Source organism: Struthio camelus, chromosome 3 (genome assembly GCF_040807025.1).
Source record: "Struthio camelus isolate bStrCam1 chromosome 3, bStrCam1.hap1, whole genome shotgun sequence".
NCBI lineage: Eukaryota > Metazoa > Chordata > Aves > Struthioniformes > Struthionidae > Struthio > Struthio camelus.
Window position 1 is genome coordinate 42,392,116 of NC_090944.1, and position 17,072 is coordinate 42,409,187.

Below are 17,072 nucleotides of genomic sequence, written 5' to 3' on the forward strand. Positions count from 1 at the left end.
GGACAACAGCTACCTTGAGGAGGACCTCAGAGAGAGGGAGAGGTGCTAGCCTTAAAGGGGCTGGGGAGAAAGAGCTGGCTGACTAACAAAGCAAGCTGCATTTTAAATCAAGAAGCAGAAAGGTAAAAAACGAGCCTCGTGAGAAGTCAAGCTGAGTGCAACCTTGCAAAGCATGTTGAAACAAGGCCGTGTAAGTTCTGCGGCCACCTGCGCAAAGGTAACAGCAGCAGGGGAGCCTGCATGTAGCTCAGGGCAAACCCACCTTGGGTTGCCCCAGATGCTGTTGAGTTGTCATTAGGGATGATCGTGTTGAGCAGTGAGAATCAAAGGCTGTGGAAATGAGTGCAGTCATGGTAGCAGCAAAAAAACCTCCAAGGGCTTAATGCGTTCAGAAGGCTTGGCTTAGGCTCACACGCAAGTTATTGAGTGGCTTGCAACTGGAAGGACGTCTACATTAAATGCGGGCTGGCGCTGTCTCCCGGAAGAACCTGTATGTGGCCATCAGCATGGCTGCGGCCTTGAGACCGGCAGTGGGCCCAGCATTCGCAGGAGCGGTTGCGTGCCTGTTCTTGCTTGTGACCAGCTCCCACACACGAGGTGGGGCAGTAGGGAGCTACACTGAACCTTGAGTTTTTTTGCCTGAGGTATTAGCAAGTTTGGCTCGTTTAACGCGTAGCACACGAGCAGGTTATGACTTCATTGCGGGTGGTAATTGCCACAGTAAGTCAATGATAGTGGCCTGAAACCAAAATGGGTATGAAGTGGCCTATGTACCTTCACGTCAAGCATTTAAGTAAGGTTGTATAGCCACAAAGACACCCATTTGTGAGTCTCTGCCCCTCTCCCCGAACAAAATCAAATCAGGTATACTGAACATAGGTGAAGTTATTTCACAGAATGGTTGAGGTTGGAAGGGACCTCTGGAGATCATCTAGTCCAACCTCCCTGATCCAGCAGGGTCCTCTAGAGCACATAGCACAGGATCACGTCCAGCCGGGTTTTGAATATCTCCAGCGAAGGAGACTCCACTACCTCTCTGGGCAACCTGTTCCAATGCTCTGTCACCCTCACAGGAAAGGAGTTTTACTCATGTTCAGACAGAACTGCCTGTGTTTCAGTTTGTGCCTGTTGCCTCTTCTCCTGTCACTGGGCACCGCGGAGAAGAGACTGGCCCCATCCTCTCGACACCCTCCCTTCAGATATTTGTACACATTGATGAGATTTCCCCTCTCAATCTTCTCTTCTCCAGGCTAAACAGGCCCAGCTCTTGCAGCCTTTCTTCCCAGGGGAGATGCTCCAGGGCCCTCATCATCTTTGTAGCCCTCTGCTGAACTCTCTCCAGGAGTGCCACGTCTCTCTTGTAGTGGGGAGCCCAGAACTGGACACAGTACTCCACGGGAGGCCTCACCAGGGCTGAGGAGAGGGGCAGGATCACCTCCCTCCACCTGCTGGCCACACTCTGCCTCATGCACCCCAGGAGACCGTTGGCCTTCTTGGCCACAAGGGCACACTGCTGCCTCATGCTTAACTTGTTGTCCACCAGCACTCCCAGGTCCTTCTCGGCAGAGCTGCTTTCCAGCAGGTCAACCGCCAGCCTGCACTGGTGCCTGGGGTTCTTCCTCCCTAGGTGCAGGACCTTGCACTTGCCTTGGTTGAACTTCAGGCGGTTCCTCTCCATCCACCTCTCCAGCCTGTCCAGGTCCCTCTCCATGGCAGCCCAGTCTTCTGCTGTGTCAGCCACTCCTCCCAGTTTAGTATCATCAGCAAACTTGCTGAGGGTGCACTCTGTCCCTTCCTCCAGGTCATTGATGACTACATTGAACAAGACTGGACCCAGGACTGACCCCTGGGGGACACCGCTAGCCACAGGCCTCCAACTTGACTCTGCGCCATTCACCACAACCCTCTGAGCTCGGCCATTCAGCCAGTCCTCAGTCCACCTCACCGTCCACGCATCCAACCCGCGCTTCCTGAGCTTACCTAGGAGGATGTGATGGGAGACAGTGTCCAAAGCCTTGCTGAAGTCCAGGTGGACAACATCCACTGCTCTCCCCAGCCAGTCAGCCCATCATAGAAGACTATCAGATTGGTGAAGCATTATTTATTTCCCTTATTCTTCCTTTTTCCTTATTATTTCCTTCATATTTACCTTGACCTATGCACCCCACCACCCGCAGGTCCTTAGTATGCATCCTCCTGAACATCCCCTGGCTGTGGTCTAGCACTTGTATTTTAGAGGGCCTTCCTCAAGGTGCACGCTCCTGGGGCCAGCCATGGGTGGCCCACTGTGGTGGGGCAGGCACAGAACTGTACGCCAGCGCAGCTGGCGAAGAAAACCTTTGGAAAAAAAAAAATCCCTTAAAAAAAAAAAATCACTTAAAAAAAAAAAAGTTTTGCTCATGCTATATAGAGCAAGAAAGGCATCATTAGGTCCTAAGCGCTCTTGCTTTTGGGAGAGGAAGGGAATGTTGCCAAGGGACCTGTAGAAACGGCTTCAGAGCAGCTGGGGTTGCACCTTGCAGAGGCCAGCAGCAGCACCCCGGGCGCAGGGAGCATCAGGTGCCCCTCCAGTGCCACGTTTGGGGTTACCATCTGGATGAATTTGCTTTTGTGGTGTTCCAGATGTTTTTCCAGTTCTACCTTTTTAAGTGGAGTTGAGCTAACTGCGATTTTTCCCCCCCGCCCCTTCCCTTACGTAAAAGGCAGGCAGCTAATATCTTGTTATCTTGCTAAGCGCTTACCATTCCGGCTCAGCCAATATTGCAACGACTGAGCTGTTGTAATTAAAATGAGGCAAGGCAATAACTTTTATGTGTTTTTTCTCTTTGGCCAGTCAGGGAACTGGAACTTGATTTTTTTTCAATTGTGTAGAAAACCTAAATTCCTGTTATTAACCTCTCAGGAGATTAAGCTAAAAGAGGCACTGAATACTTTGACATACAGGAGAAAAAAGAATGCTGCGGTGCTAAGGCTCAGGTAAAAATGTTCTAGAATATTTTATAGTACCCTTCTAATAAAAAAAGGGAATTTCAGAACTAATTCTGAGTTCCCAAACATCAAGTAACTGTGACTTGCGCTGTAAACGTGCTGCTGCAAAACTCTTCTTAACCACATTCAGTTAATACTGCAATAATTACGCCTCACCATTAAAACATGCCAGATAAGGAATTTAAATGAAACATTCCTTTAGCAAATCCATGCTAAGTCATGTTTCTGCCCAGCACTGTGCCGTTAAGCCCTCCTCCCAAAGCTCTTCCAGGCACTGCATAAATATGTAAGCAGAGAGTGAAAAACCTGATGAGTTCGGTTTTAATCCAGGCCAAATTAATGCTGTTCTTAACTACTGAGTTTTATCTAGCAGTAATGAGGAAAAAAGGATTATTGCTCTACAGCACAAAGGTGCTAGTGGTGTTCATACAGGCAGTTTTACCTTGATCAAATCAAAAATTAAAAATATGTATTAGAGAAATTATTAGTAATAATCAATAACTCAACCCAAAGTTACTTTGTCAATACTTTTTAACATACGTTTAGCCAAGTGCAGTCAGAATGAGTGAATTCATCTTTTGTCTGTAACTTCAGTAAAATTCAAATATTCCGGAGGTAATCGCCTTAGCATGAGTTGGGTTTGAGCTGGAACTAAAATATCTTAGGGTAGGAGCCAGTTTCGTTCCACCCTCAAATGTTCACATAGGAAAACACTCCTGAACAAGAAATTACTTGGCTAGGGCTGTTATGGACTGCGTGGCTCCATTTCCCAAAGCAGACAAAGCTTCGTAGCATGGAAGTATCTGGGCCCCAAAGTACCCAGTGACATCCATTTTGCGGATGTACTAAAAGCCCTCCAGAATCCCAAGGCATGCATTAATGAGGAAGGTAATTATACTTGCTCTAGTCCAGCTCCGTCCGCACTGTCAATGATGAACTTTAGAATGGACTAAATGAAGTTAATAGTCTAGCCAGTTTTCTAGAAAATTTTAACATTTAGCTACATTACCCAACTGTGGAAACATACCAAAATGGTATAAACATGACTAGCATTATAGGACAGTATTAAGAGAGTTCAGGACAGTTGTGAAAGTCACTTAAAGAAATAATCAGGCAAAAGTCAAATATAGTTCTGAAACTGTTCAAGTTTATTAGAAGTTTGACCAAAGTAGTTTTAATTCCCAAGTTTCGTTTACAAAAGTCTAACAGTTTCCCTCACGTAGTCAAAGCTTAATAGAAGAACTGAGATGGTAATGCATTAGTGCACAGAAAGCAAAACTACTCTACAACAGTCAAAAATAGCAGAATTGGTGTAAAGCTGAGGTTTTAAGTAACTGCAAGCAATTGTTAGTATTATAGGCAGAGACTTAAGTGTTGTTAGCTGGTTTATTGCCTGCTGCTCTAGGCTTGAAACGTTCTCCTTTCCCCTAAAAGAGGCAGAAACTCCTCCCTCTTTTTTTTTTTTTTAAAGTTTTTGACCTTTCTGATTTTTTTTTTTTTAATATCTGATCAGCTAGGCAATTTTATTTATGAAATATCTACCTAGCAGCTCTTGTGGCTTCCACGTTCTGGAGTTGTTATGATTTACAGCTGATCAGAAAACAGCCTCTTCCAGTAACCATATACCTGGCCTTTGTCTTGCCCCCTTTCTTCACCTTCCACTGCTTACGCTCAGGTACATTTCAAATGCTTAATCTTTACTCAAACTTTATTTGCCTTCAGGTTGCCATTTGAATCAGTTTCTTATTGCAACTTAATTTCCAAAGCGTAATACAGCAAGTACTCCCAGCTTAAGACAATACTGTCCAAAGAACACAACGGAACGACGACAGAGTGGTAACGGGCTATTGCATTTTTATGCCATTGCTGTCCACATCCAGCATCTTACTACCCCTTGAAGACTTAAATTTGACTTTTGAGAATTTCTGCAAAACTTTAAACAGATGCTTAGCTACACAGAAGATGCAGTTGTGCCAAAGCCCTTTTTTCCTTTCATCCCAAATAAATAGGTTCAGCAAAGTAAAAAATTCTACTTGGGGCAGGGAGAGGAATCTCTTGGCAAAGTCAGTAGTTTAAGTGAAAAGGCATGCAAAAGCTTGGCAAAAGATACACCTTGACTATTATGGTAAAGATATCTGTCTAGATTTTAAATTATAATCTTGCTGTTGTCTTGGGGATAACTAAGTCTTCAGAACAAATTAACTATTATGAAGCTGAGATTTTTTTTTTTATATTAAATTCCATCAACCTTCCATACAGATTCAAGCACTCTAGCCCTTGCTTCCATCATATTTATACTTTTAAAAAACATGTAGGGGTTTAATCCTTTAAAATTTTACAGTAATAAGGCATGGAAGTTTGAGCAGAGAAGGGAAAAAACTCCCATCAAATCAAAGCAAAAAAGCACAAAAACAATAGCAATTTAGGATTATTCAAGCAGTACAGGATTAGTATGAGTTCCTGTAAACAAGGCAGATTGCTGAAGGAGAAAGGAAAAAAACCAAATGCCAGAGCAGTACAGCCATTCTGAGGGTGCTTTTGTTCATTTTAGAAAAGGCGCATTACAGGTAAGAATAAACATACTGGTGTCATGACACCAATCATCCTTCAGAAATACTGAATTCTTTTGGTATTGATGCAGGGAGGCTGTGGGGAAATGGTAACAGGTTAGTAAAACTGCATCATTGTGTAAGCAAGCTCTGCTGATTATCCATTAACTGTTTACCTTTCATCCATTCAATGTCAGTCTTTAATTGTATCCCCAAATCATTATTATACCTGGCGTTCCTTACACCCAAAATGTTTTACTTGCAGTGGATTGATTATTCATCTAGGAACTAGCAGTAATATTCTGTTGACCTGTTCCAGTTCAAATCAATTCAACTGATCCTTGTCTGATCTGAAGCTTTAGCTGCACTGTTAAAATGACAACAAATAAACAGTCCTGCCGTATCACTTCAAGCTGATACTACTACTAGTAGGAATCTATCGCATCGCTCTGGGAAACCTAACAGTACGTACTTCAGGCAGACAGCCTAAAAACATCTTTACCCAAAGGTAGGTTCAAAAGCTCAAACTCAAACAGGACAGGCATAAACAACAGCATACTGGTGGAAGTCCATCAAGTAGCTACTTCTCTCTCATGTTTGTTCCCAAAAACACAGCAAGATGCTATAATGGTGGGTCAGAGATTGCCTGACAAGGCAGGCATCTGAGTACTTCTAAAAAGACACACAAAACTTTCTTTTGAAATTTAGCTATGAAATGTCTTACTACCTTTTAAATACTTTATCTAAATGGTTTTTAATCTCGGAAGAGCTATAAGCTACTTTCCCAGAAAAAAATTTTGAAAATTAGAAAACCGTATGTATAAAAGTCATGTGAAGCCTAACCCTTGAATATGCTTTTCCAAGACTAAATGTGTTTCTGTCCATACTATTTCCACTTCAAATGACCAAGTTCTCTTGGTTTACTCAACGTATTGCAGAACACCGCAATTGTTACCTGGTATTTATGCTATCCAATTTAGCAAACATCTCTAAAGAAGCACCACACAAGTGAAATTACTTAAGGCTTAGATACAGTTAAAAATCGAGCTGCAGCTGATTTTCACTCTACTCTTCAGGAACAACTGATAGGCATGTTTGCTTCACAATTTCTGAACACACTAAAGTAAGAGTCATCCTTTTGTATCCCACAATGACTGAACACACAGACATAGCATTGAACTTTTGTTTTAATGGTCTCAAATTCTGTGACAGGTTTTTGGTCAAGTTTCCATTTTAAAAAATTTATCGATTTTTAAAGACTAATAACTTAAACTGCCACGAAACAAATGGTCCACAAACATTCCTTTCCTTCTGAAGCTTTTACGATGCATTGTTATCATTAACCAGTCTTTTACTATTAAACTTAAATGGCCAATTGAAACAAACAGTTCTGAGACCGTTCTTCCACCACTGATTAAGACTGAGGTGGCAGCTGATGTACAGAATTTTCATTTAGCCTTCTGGGCCTTCTGGGCGGACTTTGTGACCTTGCCAGCTCCGCCAGCCTTCTTGTCAACTGCCTTGATGACACCAACAGCGACCGTCTGTCTCATGTCACGCACAGCAAAACGACCTGAAAACAAAAAAATGTTTTTAACTTTTGCCTAGTGCTGCATATACCCTGAGCGTTTTTTTTTAATCTGCACAGATAGCAGCAACACACACCTTTGGATAAGAGAGCAAATGCTATTCATGGACAGCTAAACCGGATGGGACGGAGACTGACATTCAATTGCCTAAGTGCCTAGGCGTTACCTGACCTATTTAAGATTTGGTGCCATTTTAAAAGTTTCTATGAAGTTACAGCTATCAATCCACGTTCTGTAAAATACAGAACGGGCTACTTTCAGATTCGAGAAATCAAAGAGTGCGTGACTAAAGTGAGTATTTAACACATCATCTTAGAGGATCCCTTACCCAGAGGAGGATAATCGGAGAAGCTCTCAACACACATCGGTTTGCCAGGGATCATATCAACGATGGCAGCATCTCCAGATTTCAGGAATTTTGGGCCATCCTCCAGCTTCTTGCCAGAACGACGATCAATCTTCTCTTTGAGCTCAGCAAATTTGCAAGCAATGTGAGCAGTATGGCAATCCAGCACAGGAGCGTAACCAGCACTAATTTGGCCAGGGTGGTTCAGGATAATAACCTAGGAAACCAAAAAAGCACAAGCTGACCATGAGTTATTTTGGAAAGAACTTCCATGTATCTGCTTAAAGTAAATCAAGTCTCAGAACACAAGTCTGTTCCTTTTTAGCTTAGCCTACAGTTAGCAGAACGTTGCTTTTTCTATTTCACAATCCGCAGCTACATTTCAGACGTTTTCCAACAGCTGCAAAGTTACCTGTGCAGTGAAGCCAGCGGCTTCCATTGGAGGATCATTCTTGCTGTCACCAGCAACGTTACCACGGCGAACATCTTTCACAGATACGTTCTTAACATTGAAACCAACATTATCACCAGGAAGAGCTTCGCTCAGGGCTTCATGGTGCATCTCAACAGATTTTACTTCAGTTGTAACATTAACAGGGGCAAACGTAACCACCATGCCTGGCTTCAGAACACCAGTTTCCACACGGCCAACTGGTACAGTACCAATGCCTGTAAAAAAGAAGTGACTTTAGTCATTCAGCTCTGAATGATGCCCCTCTGCAAAAAGAGGGCTTCAGACAAACATTCCACATTTTCCTGTTTTCAGGCAAGCAAACCCATTTCTGCCCCATCTATTGTTTGCTGCTAGCAAGTAAGAAACTAATGGTGCAAGAATACATACCGCCAATTTTGTAGACGTCTTGAAGAGGCAGTCGCAGAGGCTTGTCAGTTGGACGAGTTGGTGGCAGGATACAATCCAGAGCTTCAAGGAGGGTGGTTCCACTGGCATTGCCATCCTTTCGGGTAACCTTCCATCCCTTGAACCAGGGCATCTGTAATAAAAACAGCCCAGCCATAAATTATCTGCTGGTTTTGATGACATAAGACTAGACTAAGAATTTGTCGAGTGGCACGATCCGATTTTGAGCTCAGCACCCACAAACTGAACTTAAACTACCGAAACATATGCATGTTTTACTATTACATGAACTAATAAGATTACTGAGGATCAATTAAGTTCTTAATACAAACGTCAAACCTACGTTAGAGCTAGGCTCCAACATGTTGTCTCCGTTCCAACCAGAAATTGGCACAAAAGCTACAGTGTCTGGGTTGTAGCCAATTTTCTTGATGTAAGTGCTGACTTCTTTAACAATTTCTTCGTATCTCTTCTGGCTGTAAGGTGGCTCGGTGGAATCCATCTTGTTAACACCAACAATCAGCTGTTTCACACCCAGTGTGTAGGCCAGAAGGGCATGCTCACGGGTCTGCCCGTTCTTGGAAATACCAGCCTCGAACTCACCAACACCAGCAGCGACAATCAGGACAGCACAATCAGCCTTTGAAAAGAAAGAAAGAAAGAAAGAAAAAAATAGTAACATCAACTATGAAGTTTACATACGTGTCTGTGTGTTAAGATACACACAAACAAAAAAAACACCCCACTCCCAAGCTCCTAAAATCCTTAGTTCTATTTACATACCTGAGAAGTTCCAGTAATCATGTTCTTAATGAAGTCTCTGTGTCCAGGAGCGTCAATGATGGTGACGTAGTACTTGCTTGTTTCAAATTTCCACAGGGAAATATCAATAGTAATACCACGTTCACGTTCAGCTTTCAGCTTGTCCAAGACCCAGGCGTATTTGAAGGAACCTTTGCCCATCTATCGATTAAGAAAAAAATTCAGTGTTTTTGAAATACGTACTTAATTTTGTTCAGAAAAATCACGAACTGAGAGACACTACCTAAAGGGCAAAAATCTAAAAATAAGAGTAGCTTATACTGGTAAGTGTTGTTGCTTACAAAACTCTGGCCTAGATTCATCTGGCACTACTAGTGACAGATGCCAACTCGTTTTGTTATTTAACCTGCTGACACTTTTAGTACTCTTGACAGCTTGTTAACTGTACTAACACATTACAAGTTAAACCTTGTAAAGCTAAGCTCTCCTATCAAGTGTCCTTCAGAAATTTTTCTTTTCTTAGTAATGCAATCCCCGCCACAATCAAACATCTAAACTGCTTCTCACACTAGCTTTAGTATGTTTCACGTGTAAAATGTTTGCTAAGACCTGATCTCCAATATTACATAGAAAAAGGATGAATAATTTGTTTAAGATTAGCATTCTACAAGCTCCAGTGCTGAAGTGCAGGCACTCCTGGATTTTCCGGTATAAGAGCAATCATAACAACTGCTTTAATTTTATCCTCAACTAAACGCACACAAAGACTTAAGACGGGAACTGCACGTTAGCTCCAATCCCAGACTATCGTTACCGTCGTTATGTAGATGCTACTTGTTCTTCTGTTCTGCTCGTTTCAGCATCAATAATTTGAGCGGGGGCCAACTAACAGAATGCGCAGATTCAAGAGATACAAACACTACTGCTTTTTCAACTATGGGCACAATTTCAAACCAGCGGCCCGCAAAACAGTACATTCGCAATTTATCAGCTTAGTTTTGCGACTGAACTTCTCTTTGTTCACCCACGCTCCCTTTACGTGCTGCTGGATGTTGAAGGCCCACAAACCTCAGCAGCTTCCTTCTCGAACTTCTCAATGGTCCTCTTGTCAATGCCACCACACTTGTAGATGAGGTGGCCAGTTGTGGTGGACTTGCCAGAATCGACGTGGCCAATGACGACTATGTTGATGTGGGTCTTCTCCTTTCCCATTTTGGATGTTTAGTTAAGCTCTTTCTTTCGGCAAAAGAGAATCGACACCTAAAAGCCAAAAAGCAAGCAAACAAACAAAGAAGTAAAAACGAAGTCACGACCACAGGTTTCCCCACCGCAGCCCCGTTCGGTGACACCCAGGGGAGCAGTCGAAAGGGGGCACCAGACCGTGATGGCGGCTCCGCGCGCGCACGCGCGGCGTCCTCGCGGCCGCGGCTCCGCCCCGCCGGGAGAGGGGAGGAGCCGGCGGGCGGGAGCAGGCCGGGGGCCCCTCGGCGGAGGCCAGCTCGTCGCCCCCCTCCCCTCCTCTCCCCGCACCGCGGCCGGGGCTCGAGTTACCCCCCGGCGGCCGGGGAGCAGGGCGGCGGCGGCGGCGCGGGCGGCTGACGGGCAGCGGCGGAGGGCGGGGCCCGGCCCGCTCCTTTGTGTGTGACTCACCCCGCCCGGGCCGCCGCGTCCTCCATTTTGTGAAGTTCGCAGCCGGCAGGAAAAGCGAGCGGCCATTTTTTTTTTCCTCCGCGCACCCCGTCCTCCCCTCCCCCCACCGCCGCCCAGCCCGGGGCACCACCCGGCCGCCCGCGCTCCCGGGCCCGGCTCCCCCACGCCGCCTCCCCTGCCCGCGACCACCCCCTCGCAGCCAGCGGCCGCCACGGCCCTCGGGGCAGCGGCGGGCGCCTCGCGCCTCCGAGAGCGCGTGCGCGCGCCCGGCCACGCCGCTCCGCAGGCCCCAGCGGCGACGAGGAGGCGACGCGCCACCGCTTCCCCAGCGCCGCCCGCCCCTCACCCCGCGGATCCCCCTTCCCCGGCGGCCCCCCGCGCGCGCGACGGCTCGCTCGCTCGCCCGCCGCGTGGGGCCCCGCCGGCCCCTCCCCCTCCCCCCGGCCTGCCCCGCGCGGGCGCGCCTCACCTGCCAGGCGGCGACGGCGGCGGCGGCAAACCCGGAGCGAAAAAGACCGACGGCGTGAGCGGCTCCCCTTATATAGGCTGGGCGGGGGGGGCGGCGCCTAAGCGACACGTCACCACTCCCAGCGTTCCAGCGGCTCCGCCCCGGCAGCGCCGGCCCCGAGAGGCAGCGCGGGCAAAGGGCGCGGCCGCCGAGGCGGGCAGCGGCGCGCAGCCGCCGGGGGCTTCCCCGCCGCGGACTGCGGCCTCGGCGCGAAGGGCGCCTCGCGGCCCTCCCCGCCGCGGAGGGAGGGAGGGAGGGAGGGAGGGAGGGAGGGAGGGAGGCTGGGCTCGTCGCGCCCCGCCCCGCCCGCCGCCCGGCGGCGCCCGCGAGCCCCTGCCGCCGGCTCAGGCGGTTGGCGAGCCGCAGCCCTGACCGAGCGAGTGGGGGCGGCCGGGTCGAGGGCGTCGGAAGAACGGGCATCGGCCAAGAGCTCCAGCAGCCCTTGGCGTGCGTGGGTGTGAGTCACGAGTTGCACCAACATCATGAAAGAATAGAACAGGCAGGCGCAGGTCAGGGTGGGACAGAAAGGTGAGGGAGGCACAGGGATGACTGCTTGACTACGCCATTGCTGTTGGAGAACTACAAGGAGCTTAAGAGCTGGCTGGTCTTCATCATCCCTGGCCCTCAACATACACGGTGGGGGGGAAGGGACAAGCTTAAAACTTCTTTCTTTTCTCCAAGATGACCGCAGCAGCAGCAAGGGGAGCGGAGAGATACAGCAGGGTTTGGTTGAGCCAGATTTCTCCTCTGGACCCTCCCACACATGGAGAAGATGGGGAAGAAAAAGTTGTACAGATTGGATCAGTACCAGGTCCAGCACAGGGACATCTAGCAGCTAAACCAAGCCCTGGAGAATGGCCCCAGGCACCCTCATTATGTTTCTTATTAGAGACACAAAGGAACTCAATCAATGAGATCAGAACTGTCGTTCAGTCTGAGTGGCACTCGTTCAGTCTGAGTGGCACTCGCTAGCCTAAAGTTGCCAGTTGCTTGAGATACTGGAAAGGAAGAACCCCTCCAGCTCATTATATCCCAAGTGCCCCAGGAACGGAGGTGGGGAGAGAGAGCGAGCGAGCAGGAGTCCAGGGAACCCCGTTACACTAGAACAGGAAACCACGTAGTCTGGCTTTTTAAAAAGATTTTTCTTTTTTTCTGGCACCATTGCGAGAAAAAAAGTTAAAAGGTTTTTTTCGCACAAAATACCAGTCAAGATGGACATGCTTTAAGACAGGCTGCATCTGAAATGGAAAGGCTTCAGGTGTGACCAAAGAGAATCACTTACACATTTAAGAAATACGACTTCTGTGTGCAAAAAACCCCAAATTGCATGAAGTGCCCTCGTGCTATTTTTTGAGAGGTCAACATTTATGAACAAGAGAACTACTGGATGGCCTGGCTCCCTCAACAAGTCCTCATGATTCCAACGGATTGAATTGTTTTCTGATTCCTTCACTCCTAAACGAGACAAGAAAACCCATTACATATTCAAATCTCAGATACCTATTAAAGAGAAATTAAAAAGATGAATATTTTCACATGGCCCTTTAAAAAGATGATATCTGCGAAGAAAGAAAGAGTGCATGCTCTATTTCCTTCTCCAGGTACTTTAAACACCTCCATTAGAGGCCATTGCTTAGATATGCCCAACTGCAGTCTTCAGTAGAGCAAAGTCAACAAAACCATTCATTCGCTGCAATGTTCTCCAGATTGGAGTAGTAAAGCGTGGAAATAGTTTCTTTAAAAAAACCCAACAAAAACAAACAAATTCACCCTACTTCATGGGTTGATGTACAAGTGAAATGTTTCCATAAATATCTGGTATTTTTCCACATCCACAATTAACAAAAATTAGGCTGTAAAAATAATTTGAAAATGTCATGTATTAAACAGGCTGTTGAGTTTAGAAAACACCTTTTACACACACACACACACACACACACACAGCCTCAGTTTCACTGAGTAAAAGCCTGCAAAAAGATTCAGATATTGTTAAATAAAAATCACACGCTGACAGCTTCAGTTTCACTGAGTAAAAACCTGCAAAAACGTTTAGATATTGTTAAACTCACTATTTTTTAGGAAAGGAATAAAGTTAAAGTTCTTTCTCTCCAATGTTTTTTAGGAGGAAACGGGTAGCAGCTAGACAGAGTTCAACGTTCTGCAGAACTAACATTTAGGTGAACAGAAATGCTGTTAAGAAGCGAAGAAGTTTCATATGAAGACACAGTAATGGGGGGGGGGGAGGGAAATGGATCACTTTTTTGAAACAGAACTTTCTATTTTTCAAAATTAAAAATATCCATGACCATAAAGTAATTTAAAGGCTCAGGTTGATGACAAAAGGGTAATTAACATTTGGTAAGGAAGATAAGCAGCGCTTTTTGGGTCTCCTGTAACGCGAAGACAGCTTGTAAACGCAAGCTAAAAGGAGTACTATTCAGGATGCTTCAAAGTTAGCTTCTAAAATGGGTATTTCAGTAGAAAGTATTTTTAGTGGACTGATCTGTCAAAGGATCCATTCTAATAAAAATAGTTTAAAACTTTCAATAGGTATCAGTTCCTTGTGCTTCAACAAAGGGAGGAGAAAGGAAATATTTTACTGATTTCTTACGTGGCCCATAATAAACTGGACTTTTTTAAATTTTAAAATAACTTATTTTAGAAGTCTTTTTTTAAAATGAAGCCGTTTGGAACTACGTATTTCTTAAGACAGGAATTTCTGTGGTATGTATGTGGCTGAAAGTCTACTGAATTTGTTGTACAACCTTTTAATCATGGTCCTGATTCAAGTCCACAACAGTTTTTTCCTCCATTTATTTAACTGAACTTTGCACAAGAATTTTATTATTTCCTCCTTAATCGGTCCAATGCACGCTTTTATTCTCTCAACAACTGGCATGTCTTTCATTGTCCATTCTATTCGCGGAACATTCCTATTATCAATCTTGCAAATATTTATACAGCTGGGCAGCTTTCAGATATATGAGTAGTCTCACATAATTCAGTGGAAATACATTCTGAAGAATCCTCTCAAACAACTAACACAGATAGGCATTTACTGGATTAAATCCTGGATGCAAATAGCCTGTTACATATTTCTGATTCTGTTCATTAGACAAAACTATTCTCTTTGATACGAAAGGCTTATGAAGAAACGAAGAGATTTCAAGAAGTCAAGATCTTTCAGGCTTTGGAGCAGTCCTTGTAAAGTCTAGCCCGACCATTGCTGGAAGGGCTTTGTGGGGGGAAAAAAATTATTCATTCTCCCGTGATCATGGTTGAGCATATGCTACACTGAAATAACTCATCCTCATATATGCCTGCAGTGTTAAGAATACACAGAAGTGTTCTCCAAAGCTTTAACATTGTAGAAACCTATGGAGTAGCCACCTTTGCAGAAAGTCCTGACTCTTAGGTCAAATAGTACTGAAACGAAAGTTACGCTGTCCACATATCTAGGCCAAATATTCTAACCAGCGTAAAAATAAATGTTTACTAGATTTGGAGATCAAACTAGCTACTACAGTCTTATTTTCAATTTAATACATAGCTATAGAGAGTATACTATAAATGTAAAATAAGGTCAGTGAAATCACGCTAGAAAATAAAAGATGTTCTCATTGAGCGCCTCGATAATTTTAATGTTCGCTTCCACATGCATGTGGAAGTGGCATCTTTTTGATCAGACCCTTGCAAAGGTGCAGGTAGCACTTACATAACTATTCTAATTGCAATGAGCATGGTCATTCATAAGTGAGAGTAAACACAGGCTTTATAAACACAGTTTAAGGTGTTGGGTTTATCAGATCTGTATTTATCAGAGCTCACGATATATGGAAGAGACGCTAAGATTTCCTGAGGGCACTTTCAGAAAGACTGGTGGAAAAATACCAAATTAAAAATACTAATTGGTGATTAGGAAAAAAGAAAAAAGATGGTGCACTACATTATTCTGCAATACAGAATAATTTACAGAATAATTTAACCTCATAATTTACAGAATAATTTAACCTCATACTTACTATGACGTACTTCCTAGTTCCTGCTGTATGTAACTATGTTGGTCCAAACGTTCAACATACATTATAGGATGAGCACACAGCTTTACTTCCATCTATAAATGCACTTCAATGCCTTGGTTCCTGCTAGAAGTAGAAAGCATCTATATCTGTTAAGAAATCCTTTTCCCTACATCATCCTAATACTTATTAGCAGATTTAACAGTCATCTCAGTGTTTATTAGAACAATTAATAGACTAATGGTGTTATTTACACACCAAGAGATTAGACAGAGAATATGCTTCAAAACTTGAACTGAGCATGGTTAGGTAACTGAAACTTCTTGAAGAAGCTAGCTTTTCAAATCATTTAATATGAGTAACGAGTATTTTTATATATAAACAAGTTAGTTGGTAGAGGGAAGAGACAACAATACATACACTTTAAGTTACAATCTTAGCAGAGCACAAAATAAAACCAGCCATCCGTGGAGGTTCTCAAGACCAAACTCGATAAAGCTCTCAACAACCCGGCCTGATCTCGTAGCTGATCTTGCTTTGAGCAGGAGATTGGACTAGAGACCTCCCGAGGTCCCTTCCAACCTGAATTATTCTATGATTCTATGGAAGATGCTGTTACACGTTGTAAAGTATTTCAGGTGACCGCGTCTACAGTTTTCACATCAATCTGTTGATACAGTTAAATATAATTGCTTTTGTTCAAACAGATGCTTATACTACTTCTATTACTGTTGTTTGCATGCAGTCCTAGTATTAATCAGTTCAAATTTACTGGAAGTAATTTTTGGAAAGATTTCTAGACATGATGAGCTCTTGTAAATACCACTAAAATCCATAGAAAAGGTGAGTGCTCAACACCTTTAAAATCAGACCTTTACTACCTCATGCTTCTGAAGAACCATTTCATTCTCTTTACTCAGTATATCGGCACAGCTGATAAAAGCTATCCAGACGTGGAAGTTAAAATTCACACTGGCAATGCAAACAAACCTCCCTCCCCCCCTCCCCCCCCCCCGAAATATCCAGAGAAAACTCTCTCTAATCAAAGAAAGACAACAAAGAATTGAAAAATGTGAAGTAATAAATCACAAAGGGTAAATTCTTAACGCAGGTTACATGTGTACATTATAGGATGTTTTCGTTTCTATTAGACTCTTGACTCAGTCTGAGGCAGATGATCTGGCAAAACTGCATCCCAAAGCAGAGGGAATTTGACAAAAGTTACAGACACAGAATAGGGTCTTGCAGTAGGAGGCATAAGAGTGGCCTTCAAGAGCTGTTGAGAGTATTACTGGGATGAATGCATGTCCAGAGGCTTCTCAATTACTTACCACGAGCCTCTTAAGAAAGTACCATTTCCCACAGAAGCAGCTTACCTGCAGGAAGCACTACTATTCCGCTTACAGCATTTCCAACAGGTGAAGAACTAATGGTTAGAGGGCACTCTGCTAAAGCAAGAAGGAAAAAACCCCCAAAACTCCACCTGCCTATTCGACAAAGCTTTTCAAACCATGCTTATCCACAGCATCGGAGAGATAATTTATACAAAAGGTTTAGTACCAGTTTCAATCACACAGTGGGTGCCTGTGTTCTACAGACACAACCAGGACAGCTGCGGGTAAATCCTGCTTCCTTCGCCAAAAGTCCTGTTCTGTGGAAGCCTGCATTACTGAAGCCGAAAAGGAAAATATCTGGTTTACAGAAGTGTTTTAATCGGCAAACACAGAACTTCACAGGTGGCCGCTTCCGTAAGACTGTTTTTCTGGAGCAGAACAGTGAACAGGCAGGTACATGCAAGACAA

General features: G+C 44.5%; 1 protein-coding gene across 1 annotated transcript; it reads right to left on the reverse strand.

Annotated features, from left to right (window-relative positions):
- Window positions 1–6,706: 6,706 nt before the first annotated feature.
- EEF1A1 (eukaryotic translation elongation factor 1 alpha 1) lies at window positions 6,707–11,496 on the reverse strand. The gene is made up of 8 exons (XM_068937558.1): window positions 11,213–11,496; window positions 10,162–10,353; window positions 9,115–9,294; window positions 8,675–8,971; window positions 8,314–8,464; window positions 7,885–8,141; window positions 7,455–7,689; window positions 6,707–7,110 (listed from the first exon to the last, which is right to left on the reverse strand). The coding sequence occupies exons 2-8, from the start codon at window positions 10,303–10,305 to the stop codon at window positions 6,986–6,988; spliced, it is 1,389 nt and encodes a 462-aa protein (XP_068793659.1). The 5' UTR covers window positions 10,306–10,353; window positions 11,213–11,496; the 3' UTR covers window positions 6,707–6,985.
- Between the last annotated feature and the right edge of the window lie 5,576 nt (window positions 11,497–17,072).